The sequence below is a fragment of the Pelodiscus sinensis genome, chromosome 1 (assembly GCF_049634645.1).
Source record: "Pelodiscus sinensis isolate JC-2024 chromosome 1, ASM4963464v1, whole genome shotgun sequence".
Classification (NCBI taxonomy): Eukaryota; Metazoa; Chordata; order Testudines; family Trionychidae; genus Pelodiscus; species Pelodiscus sinensis.
This window is the reverse complement of record NC_134711.1, coordinates 271524176-271538464: the sequence shown is the minus strand read 5'-3', so window position 1 is coordinate 271538464 and position 14289 is coordinate 271524176. Positions and strand designations below refer to the sequence as shown.

The 14289-nt window shown below is 38.1% G+C and overlaps 1 protein-coding gene across 1 annotated transcript in view; it reads right to left on the bottom strand.

Moving 5' to 3' along the window:
- Positions 1 to 14289, bottom strand: part of KLHL1 (kelch like family member 1) — a 418170-nt gene that overhangs the window by 29876 nt on the left and 374005 nt on the right. Inside the window, exon 8 of the mRNA XM_006129049.4 lies at positions 6220 to 6382. Within this exon, the coding sequence (XP_006129111.2) occupies positions 6220 to 6382 (163 nt within the window). The remainder of the gene's footprint in view (positions 1 to 6219; positions 6383 to 14289) is intronic.

Here is a 14289-nt window from a genome sequence, read left to right as displayed (position 1 = left end):
CCTAAAAAGGAACTGCACATTGAGGACAAACTTTCTTTTACTGATAGCTGACTGAATTAATGGTGCAGCAGAAGCAAAATACTGTCAATTGTGTATAGAATATGGGCCAAAAAGCAGCTTGCTCATACCAGTGCGGGGTTGAGAAGAACTGAGGATGTAACTCAGTTTTGCAAGTACTTTAAAAAGGGGCACCACTGACTGTTACAATATATACTTACTTCAACACATGAACTAGCCAGGTGGGAACATGATTGAGTCACTCCCACCCATTTGAAGACAAGCCATGCTCCTGCGAGATTCCAGTGTTCCAGTGAGTTGCTTTAAGTACTTTCTCTGTACTCTGTACTCTGTACCCTGTACTCCCTGTAATGTACTGTGCCCAGAAGGGAGGGTGTGGCAAAGTCAGTGTTTGGGAAATGCCTCTCCCACACTCTTCAGGTAACTGGAGTGCTGTTAGTTGGTTAGGCCAACAAATTATATGCTGCTCACAGAAGGGAGGGGAAAGGAAATATGAGATTCTGGTTGCCCAGTGAGTGTGGCAGCTGGGCACCCCTTTGAGCTATCTGAAACTCTGAACTCTCCTTGACTGTATGCATAAGTGCACTAGGATGGGAGAAACAGATTCTCCCTTTACCTTCTCTCCTCATTTGAATACCTCTTTAAATACTTTTTGGGGGATTTTTCTCCTCTATTTACATATTTTACACCCTTTCCTTTAAAATTCCCATGTATTTATCTGGCATTCTTCGTCTGCTAAATGTTGAGCTTGAGAAGCCATTAGCTGGCTAGCTGTAACATACCATGTTAAATCATACTTAGGAACTGATAATTTTAAGCTTCTAAAAAACAAATAAGCCCTCCCCCACACACACATTGCACATTATAATATATACCCACTGAGCTCTATGGGAATTCTATGTAGGAAATGTGGATTTGTGTACAAAAGAACAAGAGATCAGGCTAGGACACTGAAATAATAACGAGTCCTAATTATTCTGTTAAGAGTAAATGTAACAGAGTCTTTGTTATGTGACGCATGAGAGACAGAGAAATAGAACTCTTTGAGAAGGCTGTAGTCAGCATGTAATCAGCTAAAGTAGGTGTAGAAGTTAATGTGATATGTAGCTATTTGTCTAGGGTCAAATACTGAATCACTATTAATGTCTTCGTGGTACTATTAACCCCATGACTTTGTGATGTCAATTAGCAATGAATGTGGCATAACATAAAATGTCTAACCCCAAACAAAATTAGGCTAGCATAAAATTTATCATTAACAAACTACAATCCAGTACTGGCTCTGCTGAAGTTAATGGATATTTTGCCACTGATGGGACCAGGATTTCACTGGTGAAACCTAGTGTAAAATGCTCTTCTAAAAATCAGCTCACAGTGGAAAGCAAAATCCACTTTGGAACCTGGATAGGAGACATGCAAAACAGAGAAATGGGCAATAGTACATATTCTCACCCTCTGTTGAACATGAAGAAGACAGTTCTCAGTCAGGGCTATTTTGGCTTTGCAGATTACAAAGCATCATGGGAAGTGAAGAGGGGAGAGTTAGGGAGCTGTGACCTTCCTAGATTTGTATAACTCCTAATGCAGATAACTTCTAGGAGAAAATGTATATGGAAGTTAACACTGCTGCAGATAGGATCATCTAAGAGATGAATTCTACCATGGAGAACCCAAAAAGTTGCATGCATAGGACTAGTCTTTAGGCAAGATGCCCAGCTAATCTAGGAATTCAAGAAGGCTCTAAGGAATTTCTGGGCAACACTTTCTCATCCCTTCCCCCCAAACAATTACTTCAGGACCTCACCCTCACAGAATGGAGAATCAGAAGAGAATTCTATCAGAAAAACTCTACTGAGCTCCCAGTTCACTTTTCCTCAATGCACAAGTTTAGTTTTGTTTGAAGAATCATTTGACCCCTCTGCTAAATAGCTCTCCTTCAAAACCAATAAAGAATTCAGCATCCTTAACAGTTGAGTCCTGTGCCCCCCCACCAATTACAAAAATTATATTCAATATCATATTTCTGGTTTACAAGGAACATTAGGCCAAGTGGTCCCATTCTATAGCAAAAATATTATTTTACTAGTAATAGTTTATAAACTAATGCAATGACTTGAAGCAAAACATAAAGCTGCAGTCAGTGAAAAATATTTTCCTCAAGGGATAAGATTCCTAACAAGAAAGTAAAATAAACAAATCTGTAATATTTGGCATGTCCATGCTCCACTCCATAAGCAGACAAGTAAACAAAAAGCTCCACGGTCAGGACTTTAGGTCATTCCTTCGATTCTGAGCATGGAACAGTGCTTTCCCAAAGGCATTCTTTCTTCTCTGACTCTCAGGCAAACACTTACGTACCTTCACCTAACCACCTTTTCAAGAGACTTGCAGAGGAGAAGCTTACTTGAAGTTAACCGTTTGTCATCAGAATCCAAGGGAGTGCTTCTACATCTTATCGCACATATATTATAGGTGGCTTGGTTAGTGATATCCATTTTTAAAGTTGCTCAACATTTTTCAACATTTCACCCCCCCCCCCCCCCGCATTCTCACTTGCTTATAACTTTGCTAGACTTAAACCATTTGAACCCTGCTTCCCCTGCCACAAACCCCCACAACAAAAATAGCTGAAAATGTGCACCAGGACAATAATCAAATTAGTACTAAATGAATTCAGTTAATGTCAATCTCATAGAACTGAATAAACATAAATACATGTACATAAAACCCCAACTGATTTAAATCTATCACTAAGCACTTGCTCACAAAACAGTCATTTGCTAGAGAACTCAAAAAAATTGTAAACTAAATGGAAAAATTATTTTTTTAATGTATCATTATGCTCTGCTTTTGTGAACCATTCAGCAAAATTAATGAGAATATACCCTAAATTCAATTCACTGCAACCAAACATCAGAGAAAAGAATTGTTCACAGTCAATATGATCATGAGTGTTCTCATGAGTTAGACAAACACACAGTTTTATGTTGGACAGCCTGTTCAGATGAAAAACATGAGTGAGAAATAATAACTTAAAATATAAAAAGATAAAACTAACCAGAGCAGTCTAAGGGCTCAAGCTGGAATGTAAAAGAGAGGAGGGTTAAATCTATGATGTAATGGAATCATAATTATCCAAAATCTGCACACCCACCGTTAATGCTTTTGGAACTAAGGGTATGGCTAGACTCCGATGCCCTTTCGGGATACTTCCAATATCCCGAAATAACAATGCTACATCTTTAAAAGCACCCACTATTTCCCAAAACAGTGGTCACACTATTCCGGTGTCCCTGTAACCCTTGTTCCATGGGGATTAAGGGATTTGTCAGAATAGTGCCTTATTTTGAAAGTTGGCACTGTGTAGACAGTGCCAAATTTCAAAATAAGCTCTAACAATTTTGACTCAGAATAAGCTACGCAATCTGTGTAGTGCAACTTGCACAGCTTATTCCAACAGAAGAGTGCTGTCTAGATGCACCCTAACTTATTATAACGTGGATTGTGACACAAGAAATCTTGGTTCAATTCCAAGTTTCTGCTACAAGGCTTCTTGTGTAATTGTAAGCAAATTGTTTTCTCTCTCTGCCATCCTGTGTATAAAATGAAGATAAAAATGTATCCTTTTACTCTATTTTGGCTGCATATTTTTGGTGCTATGTGTATTGATCAGTGCCAAGCATAGATGGTTCTGATCTCAGTCTGGGTCTTCAGGAGCTACTTTAATATAAATAATAATTCTGGCTTGCTGTTTCTCTGTCTGCAGAACAAAGTAAAACACAACTGGACATAAATGGGGAATATTACAACACTCTGGATGGCTCCTTAATTTTTCAAGCAAACCCTCAAATGAAGTCCAAATGCAAATGTTTCTGTTTTTCTGAACCCCAGTGCAATGAAAATGTGATTTGAAAAGGAAGTTAAATAGTAGTTTTACTCTTAAAAGTTAAGATTAAAAGATTCCTCACTTTTCTTGATTTATCTGTGATCAGTAATAGTCTGTGGTATTTGATATAAACAACACCAGCAGGTGGAACTGGAAAGTCCTTTAAAGCACATCTTTGTGTATGAAGGAATCAATAAAGGGCAGAGGTTTTTCTCCTCAGTTCTGGAAGACAGTTGCTTTGTGAGTATTTTGGTTCCTGTGGTGTGCTGAAGTCATTACTTGTGACACTCAGCTTGGCATATCTCTGTGATGTTCTCCGGTAGTCAGTCAGTATATCCTGTTAGCACTGAGTATTTTAACTTCTGCAGCACAATATTTATTATTGATATCCCATTAAAACACATAATTAAAGAACAAGTATTTTTCATGTGAACTATATAGTTGTTTACTAAGTGTAATACAGAATGAACAGTTTCCAAAATATGATTCAGAAATCAGGAATTACTTTAAAGGATTTTTAAAGCTATGATATTACAGGAAAATCTAGTAGATTTTCATTTATAGTTGTGTCATACAATTGTTTAAAATAATATAAATCTCTTTGACATACATAGTCTCTAATAATAAAATATTTTGGCAGAAAATATATTGTCTTAATCTTTTTCTTTTATTATCGCTGTCAGCATAACATTTGTTCTATTATGAAATGTGTGAATTCAATGTTTTTGGATTATCTGTGTTTCAAATAATGTAGACCGAAAGTCAAATATATAGTAACTGAATGAAAGGTAGAGAGAAAGGCAACAGATTCCATAGAAACACAGATCAAAAAGACTAGAATGGTTCAGTTAGAAAAGAGAAGACTAAATGGGGACATGTCGGCGATCTCTATGGTCATGTGTGGTATGGAGAACGTGAATAGGGAAGTTTTATTTGCTCCTTCACATAACAAAATAGCCCAGTGAAATTAACAGACAAATTTAGAAGTGTGTAAATTTGTTAAAAATGGCAATATTGGGCAAAGGGTGAATATTGGATATGAACGGTTTAAACATTTAAAGTTTCCTTGGGTAGTTTAATACTAAGAGAAAGGTGAGATATAACCAGAAGTACAACCATATAACCAAAGGGCAAACCAATCCTCATTTCTTTTGATGTGTCAGTAATTCAGAAGTATTCACCAAATAGTTTAGATGAACCAATATCAGGGTCGGAGATGCATGTGAAAGGTTCAGTTTGAGTATTCTTTATCTACTTCATTTATTCTTTAATTTTGGTGCATATCTAATCACCTACCAATAGTAAATCCTGCATTTTTTTGTTTTTGTTTTTGTTTCCATTCCTGACTAGAGAACTGAAAGTTGTAATGAGGGGAATAACTACCCATAAACAGTAAACAACATATAGAACTATTCAACAAGCCTTACATTTGTCACATCAAGAATGAAATAAAAACGAAGCTGGAAGACCCTAAAGCTGCTACTTAAAATGTGAATACACTGAGTGGCCTCTGTAAGGGATAGGTTTGGTGCTGCTCTTGCTGGCACAGTGAAAGACAGTTTTCCCTTTGTCTCGCCTGCTAGAACTGCTGTCTTCAAAGCACAAGGGTCATGTGGTTTAGGTTTTGGGTGTAGAGTGCATATAAAGCAATTCCAGCCATCAGGGAAGTGACAGTAATAACTGTAAATGACTTATCTTTAAGCAGCATGGGTAAATTCACTCTGCTGAACAGAGCTACCACACTCAACATGTATAGCTTAGATTAGGAACTCACAATGTATCCTGGCCAGCACTTTGAAAATGTTCCCCTGTACCTCCTGAAATTATAACATACACAGTGAGACTTCAGCTCTGTGTTCTTATATCTTTAATGTAAATCATGAACTTATCACTTAAAGAAAAAACAAAATAATATACAGGCGGCCCCTGATTTGTGACGAGATCGGTTCCTGGGAAGTGTCGCAAGTCAGGAGCGTTGTAACTCGAACCCTCATTTATGATAGGCATTGTATGCTGTCGTAAATGCAGGCCGAGGACGTAGGTTGGGGGTTTTCGGCCCCTTCCGCACTTACCAAAATGGTTGTAAGGGCAGGGGGTTGCACCTTGGATGGTCACATCTCGGAGGTTTCCTGTATTTGCGATGTATCCCCATAACATATGAAAAGATTGTTTGCATATGGCAACAACCCTTTGTCTATATTTACTTCTAATGAGATGCTCAAATATAAGATACCAGAAGATATTTACTATTGTGCAACAGTTACTCATCTTACAGAAAGGTGTGTTTTTAAACAGAACAAGAATACCCTACTCACTTGCCATTTAATGCTGCCACTCCAACAGTACTTCTGGCAATTGACATACTTGCCACAAATGTCCATTGATGACTTTGTGGGTCCCATCTCTCAACCGTGTTCAAATAGCTCCAGCCATCATGGCCACCCACTGCATAAATAGGCCCTTCAAGTACTGTAACACCTAAAAAACAAGAGCAAATGAGAGAAGATGGAGAGAGTTTTCTTATACTACATTCTTAAATAAATATTTACCATAACAAAGGTAACAAGTAAATATTCATATGTCCCTATACTCCAAGTTGAATCAGATGCATAGCAATTATCCCACCCACTGCCACATTGTGTTGTTTTTCATGCTATTTTGCAAATAGGCTAAGTCGTTAATCTGCTGTCAAAAACAAATATTGACGCTAAGAGTGGGTGAGAAAATGGGTTTATTTTTTCCCATGGAGAATGTCTACCTTTTATTGAAAACTCTTTCTTAATGAAAAATTGAAATTCTCTGTGGAAAGCAGACACTTTTTAATAAGAAAGTAATTTTGTCAAAACCCCTGTTTTCCACTACAAACAGTTTTTATGAAAAAATTTAAACCAGCCCTTAGTTATTGTCTATCACCCCGCCCCCCTTTCCTGGGGCTGGATTGTTCCAAAGCAATAACACAACAAACTTTAACCTAAATTTCCTCACTAGTAGTGTTTTTACTTCAGATTTTCCTTTGGAATCTCTTCTGTCCTAGCTCTCCAATTTCATATGGTCCAAAGAGACTCTGCTACCATTTCTACATCATGGCTTGGCCCACATGCCAGGATGATTCAGCAGTCATTTCCCTAAATCCTAATGTAGATAATATAAGACACAAGAAATGCCATACTGGGTGGTCCATCTAATCCCATATTCTGACAGTAACTAGCATCAGATGTTTCAGATAAAGGTGCAAAAGACCCTGCATCAAGCAGTCTCCCATTAAACTTTCATCCTAATCCCTAACAGATTGCTTTCTTAATGCACAAAACGTGAGGTATTTATTCTTACCAAACTTTTTGTTAGAATTTACTGTAACAGTTCTGGGTATTCCATGTATTTATCTTGATAAAGATATAATTCATCTTTGAAACTTGCTAAATTCTTTGCCTCAAAAGCACGCTGTGGCTACAAGTTCCACAACCCGATTTCTGATTATATGAAAAAAGGAAACTTCTATCCATTTTTAATTTTTTATCTTTTCAATTCACTAAACGCCTTATTGTTCTAGTCTTCTTAGTCAGACAGAACAGGCTACATCTACACTGGCATGAATTTCCGAAAATGCTTTTAACGGAAAAGTTTTCCGTTAAAAGCATTTTCGGAAAAGTGCGTCTAGATTGGCAGGATGTTTTTCCGCAAAAGCACTTTTTGCAGAAAAGCGTCCGTGGCCAATCTAGACGCGGTTTTCCGCAGAAAAGCCCCGATCGCCTTTTTCATGATCGGGGCTTTTTTGCGGAAAACAGTACTATACTGTCTACACTGGCCCTTTTGCGCAAAAGTCTTTCGGAAAAAGACTTTTGCCCAAACGGGAGCAGCATAGTTTTTCTGGAAAAGCACTGATGATTTTACATGAGATCGTCAGTGCTTTTCCGGAAATTCAAGCGGCCAGTGTAGACAGCTGTCAAATTTTTCCGGAAAAGCAGATGATTTTCCGGAAAAACTTGCCAGTCTAGACACAGCCAACAGTGTTTCCCAGTCTTCTTTCTCTTTACCATTCATTATATATATTATGTCTCTTTTTACCTATCTTCTTTCTAAGATAAACAATTCCAATTCTTTTCAATCACTCTTCATATGAAAGTTTCTCCATCCCCATGATCATTGCTGTTGTCCTTCTCTGAATTTCTTCAAATTCTGTAATATTTTTGTTGAGGAAATGGTCACTAGTACTGTATATAGTATTACAAATGTTTACTGAACAGAAATTGTTAACTGAGTTGTCCCCAGTGATGACTAGATCCCTATCCTGAATTCATACAGTTAGCTTAGAACCCTGTAAGATGGATAAGTAATTCATATTTTCCCTTCTATATGTATTACTTTGTGTTTTTCAACACAGAACTTCATCTGGAATCATTTTGCTAGTTCGCACCACTTTTTTAGGACCCACTAACATTTCTCTCTGTCTTTTTTGGAGATGACTAATCTAAATAATTTGTTCTGGTTCTGAATTTTGATGCCTCAGCATCCACTCCATTTTACATATCAGTATTAACATATCTCGAACTAATTCAATAAAAACCTTGTACTGCGTCTGCCACTTTGTTACATTTAGATTACAGAGCTCAAATGTCCTCTCTCCCTAATTCTTCCCCCAAAACAACCAGTCTAGTTCTGGCCCATTGCATTTTAATATACTGCACAAACAAAACTCTGGAGTGTAGAATTTCATCCCATGGTTATACAGTGATGAAAGTATTCACTGCAAACAATCAATTGTTTAAATTTTTAAATGTATTAATGCCTCCAGAGTAGCTCATTAGTAAAAAATAAAATCCAAGAAGGATCAATTCAAACTGATTTTGATTTGTATCATACTAAGGTATGAAACTAATCTAGTAACAGATTCCGCCAACTTGTTCACACTAAGTTGTAATATACTCCACAAATATTCCAATGGATATTAATGGATAGTGCTACTATGTATTTAAATAACTTGAGTTCAATAAAACTATTCACAGAGAACATTATTAGTCAACATAAGTAAGGGTGGCAGAATTGTGTGACCAGTAAATGTATCCAATGTTTAATTTAGGTGGCTAATTTTTCCATTTTAGGCTGTCAGTGGGTAAAAAGTAGAAACAGACATGTAGGACTTGGGCTGTGTAAAACAACCTGAAGTTAGAAATGCAACAGCCTTCAGCAAAATAACTCATCATAGTATTTCTACTGATTTTTAACTCACAAGATATTTTAGTTATTTTTTTTGCATATGGTATTTAATTATATGAATAAAATCAGAAAGATTCAACAGCTAGTATTTCCATAGAAAAATTCAACTAGTGCCATTTTCAGACTACAGAGGAAAAAATCACATGCATTCTGATTATTCCCCTTTCTCCAAATCATTAGGGCACTATGAAACACTAATGAGTGACAAAGCAAGTAATATTCTATTTCAAGAACCGAGTCCAACATATCTGATAAGTAGAATATTTCACATTTCACTGATTTGTCTGAGCTCATAAGAGATATCAGTTATTGCTTTTATATTATATTTATTACAGTTTGAGGGACTGAGTATTCTGCTGCAAATGTTGGGGCCTGTAGAGGAGGGAGAAGGGGTTATTTGGTTGGTTTGGTTTTTCAGATTAAGAAACAGTCTCTTTAAAAAAATCTGTTTTGCACAAATCAGTAAATGGAAGAAGCAATGGCACAAGCAATGTGAAAATAAACTGTAGACTTTTGTAAGAACACAGTAAATACACCTCTGCTAGGGTAGGTAGGTAAAGGGTAGATAGCTAAAGTCTGCCCTTTATGCCAGAAATTTGTACATCCAGATAGCAGCATGTAGCCAACACCTGTCTAATACAAGAGACACCCTGCAGTCACACTGGGTTAACACACATGGTTGGGCATTTTTTCTATGTCAATGAAAAAGATTATGAGCCTTAAGAAGTGCTTGGCTAAGCTTGCTACATTGTTGGCAGCATATGAGGAAGATTCAGAAAGGAACAAGTATTGATGATCTGGAAAAGCTGCTTTCAAGTTAGAGAATTAAGGTGTATCCATGTGGCTTATCTAAGATGTGTATCCAAAAGATGATTTGATGACAGTCTACAAGAGTGACAGACTGCCAATATCCTGGACAAACCTAAAGGAACTAAGATAAAAATGTACTGAGCTAAGTTAAACCTTATTAAACTAGGATTAATGTATTTCAGATACACTATATTAAAATGCAATTGTGTATTTCTTATTGTGGTATTGTATGTAATTCTTATAAGAGGTGAAACATGCTATTTCGGTGTCTCTGATTATACATCCTTTGAAGCCTCACTCCCTCTCCTCTCAGAGGTTTATATTGGATTCTCTAGGGACCAAGAGACCTTTAGGATAAAGCGCCTGTTTTTAAACAGGCTTCAGAATTTCTTCCTTGTCCAACAAATAAACAGGAACCTTGGTCCATGGAGGATCCAAACCTTTGAAAAGGGTTGGAAGGACATGGCCAACTGAGGCCCCATAAGATTGGGGGATTTTTCTGAGCTGAAGTTGGGATGAATTTGTAGCCAAAGAAACTTGGTTGACTGCTGAGGGACTGCTGTGAGAAAAGAGCCCACATCATGATTGGGGTAACTGCTGACAAACTTCTTAATAGGAGTGTGGGTTCTTTTATCACTTTTAGTATGGGTTGGAGGGGGGTTGTTGAGTGCTTTTACTTTAAGAGAAAGATAAACTTGCACTGGAAGAACTGTAATAATTGATAACTGTGTAATAATTTATATTAATCTCTGAAGAGAAAGCTAGCAGGCCTGTTTAGGCAGGCTGCTGGGAATAATGAAGGGAAAGCAGGGAACTGTCAGCTTGTAAATCCCCAGGCCTGTAGAAAAGATGTGTGTATCCACTGAAGAACAGCCAGGCAACAAGAAGCTTGAGAGTGGGTGCCCTCACTGAAGCACTCTGTATTCAAGGAGGAATGCAGGTGCACTTTCCCTCAACTTTGACAAGAAGTACTGACATGGGGAGACTATATTGGATCAAAAGGGTCTTGCAGTTACCTGACAAAGGCATAACAAAATCCAGTGCCTGCAATCTGCAACTTGATGAATTCAGACTAGAAATACAGCACAGTTTTTAAATATTAGTATAATGAATAATGGAAAAGTTTACCAAGGGATGTGGTGGACTCAGTCACTTGATGATTTTTAATCATACTGGATATCTTTGATCATTATTGGGTGAAAATCTGTGTTATGCAGGAAGTCAAGCTAGATCATTGTAATTGTCTCTTCTGACCTTAAAATCTAGGAATGTATATGTATTTGCCAAATTATGACTCACTATGCCATACGGCTACTGTTTACCAATGCTAAGGGTAGGTCTAGACAATGGGTAGGCAATAAGATGCACATGGGGTAGACATGGTTCACCAGGGTTAGCCTGTGGCAAGCTGCCAGAATTTTTATTTATCTGTACGGCCACCGATACAAGCACTCACAGCTCCCATTAACTCAAGGTTTTTGAATAATTAATTAGATACAGAACTTTCTGGAGATTTTTAAATGGACATATCACTCTGATTTGATTCTAAACTATTCTGAGATCTCTCTTAAATGAAGATTACATTGTAGTATCATAGAATACTAGGACTGGAAGGGACCTCGAGAGGTCATGGAGTCCAGTCCCCTGCCCCTCCCCTGCCCCCATGGCAGAACCAAATACTATCTAGACCATCCCTGATAGACATTTATCTAACCTACTCTTAAATATCTCCAGAGATGGGGGTTTCACAACCTCCCTGGGAAATTTATTCCAGTGTTTGACTAGCATGACAGTTAGGAACTTTTTCCTAATGTCCAACCTAAACCTCCCTTGCTGCAGTTTAAGCCCATTGCTTCTTGTCCTATCCCCAGAGGCCAAGATGAACAAGTTTTCTCCCTCCTCCTTATGACACCCTTTTAGATACCTGAAAATTGTTATCATTAAATTAACCCTTTTAGATACCTGAAAATTGCTATGATTAAATTAACGGAGATTGCTCATTTCCTAGAAGAAACCTTGAAAGGTCATCAAATCCAGTCAGCTGCCTTCATAGCAGGACCAAGTACCAGCCCTGACAAATTTTTGCCCCAAATAGCCTCCACAAGGATTGAACTTACAACCATGGGTCTGGCAGACCAATGCTCAAACCACTGAGCTATCCCTTCCCCCTCATGTTTCTGCTCAATCTTCTCTTTTCAAAACTAAACAAACCCAATTCTTTCAGCCTTCCTTCATAGGTCATATACTCTAGACCTTTAATCATTCTTGTTGCTCTTCTCTGGACCCTCTCCAATTTCTCCACATCCTTCTTGAAATGCGGTGCCCAGAACTGGACACAATACTCCAAATGACGCCTAACTAGTGCAGAGTAGAGCAGAAGAATGACTTCTCGTGTCTTGCTCACAATACACCTGTTAATGCATCCCAGAATCATGTTTGCTTTTTTTGCAACAGCATCACACTGCTGACTCATATTCAGCTTGTGGTCCACTATAACCCCTAGATCCCTTTCTGATGTACTCCTTCCTAGACAGTCACTTCCCATTCTGTATGTGTGAAACTGATTGTTCCTTCCTAAGTGGAGCACTTTGCATTTGTCTTTATTAAACTTCATCCTGTTTACCTCAGACCATTTCTCCAATTTCTCCAGATCATTTTGAATTATGACCCTATCCTCCAGGTTAGTCTCAACCCCTCCCAGTTTGGTATCATCTACACACTTAATAAACATACTTTCTATGACAATATCTAAATCGTTGATGAAGGTATTGAACAAAACCAGTCCCAAAACAGACCCCGGCGGAACCCCACTTGTTATACCTTTCCAGCAGGATTGTGAACCATTAATAACTACTCTCTGAGTATGGTTATCTAGCTAGTTATGCACCCACCTTATCATAGCCCCATCTAAGTTGTATTTGCCTAGTTTATTGAGAAGAATATCATGTGAGACCCTATCAAATGCCTTACTAAAGTCTAGGTATACCACATCCACCGCTTCTCCCTTATCCACAAGACTCGTTATCCTATCAGAGAAAGCTAAGACTCGTTATCCTATCAGAGAAAGCTATGAGATAGGTTTGACATGATTTGTTCTTTACAAATCCATGCTGGCTGTTCCCTATCACCTTGCAACCTTCCAAGTGTTTACAGATGATTTCCTTAATTACCTGCTCCATTATCTTCCCCGGCACAGAAGTGAAACTAAGTGGTCTGTAGTTTCCTGGGTTGTTCGTATTTCCCTTTTTATAAATGGGCACTATATTTGCCCTTTTCCAGTCTTCTGGAGTCTCTCCTGTCTCCCATGATTTTCAAAAGATGATATCTAGAGGCTCAGATACCCCCTCTATCAGTTCCTTGAGTATTTTAGGATGCATTTCATCAGGGCCTAGTGACTTGCAGGAATCTAACTTTTCTAGGTGATTTTTAACTTGTTCTTTTTTTATTTTATCTTCTAAACCTACCCCCTTCCCACTAGTATTCACTGTGTGAGGCATTCCTTCAGACTTCTCGGTGAAGACCGAAACAAAGAAGTCATTAAGCATCTCTGCCATTTCCAAGTTTCCTGTTACTGTTTCCCCCTCCTCACTAACCAGTGGGCCTACCCTGTCCTTGGTCTTCCTCTTGCTTCTAATGTAGTTATAAAAAGTCTTCTTGTTTCCCTTTATTCCCGTAGCTAGTTTGAGCTCATTTTGTGCCCTTGCCTTTCTAATCTTGCCCCTGCATTCCTGTGGTGTTTGCCTATATTCAACCTTTGTAATTTGTCCTATTTTCCATTTTTTATAGGACTCCTTTTTTATTTTTAGATCATGCAAGATCTCATGGTTAAGCCAAGGCGGTCTTTTGCCATATTATCTATCTTTCCGACACAGCAGAATAGCTTGCTTTTGGGCCCTTAATAATGTCCCTTTGAAAAACTGCCAACTCTCCTCAGTTGTTTTTCCCCTCAGTCTCGATTCCCATGGGACCTTACCTATCAGCTCTCTGAGCTTACCAAAATCTGTCTTGCCCAAATCCATTGTCTCTATTTTGCTGTTCTCCCTTCTACCCTTCCTTAGAATTGTGGACTCTATGATTTCATGATCACTTTCACCCAAGCTGCCTTCCACTTTCAAATTCTCAACCAGTTCCTCCCTATTTGTTCGGATCAAATCTAGAACAGCCTCCCCTCTGGTAGCTTTTTCAGCCTTCTGAAATAAAAAGTTGTCTCCAATGTAGTCCAAGAACTTATTGGATAGTCTGTGCCCCGCTGTATTATTTTCCCAAAATATATCTGGATAGTTGAAGTCCCCTATCACCACCAAATCTTGGGCTTTGGATGATTTTGTTATTTGTTTAAAAAAGGCCTCCTCCACTTCTTC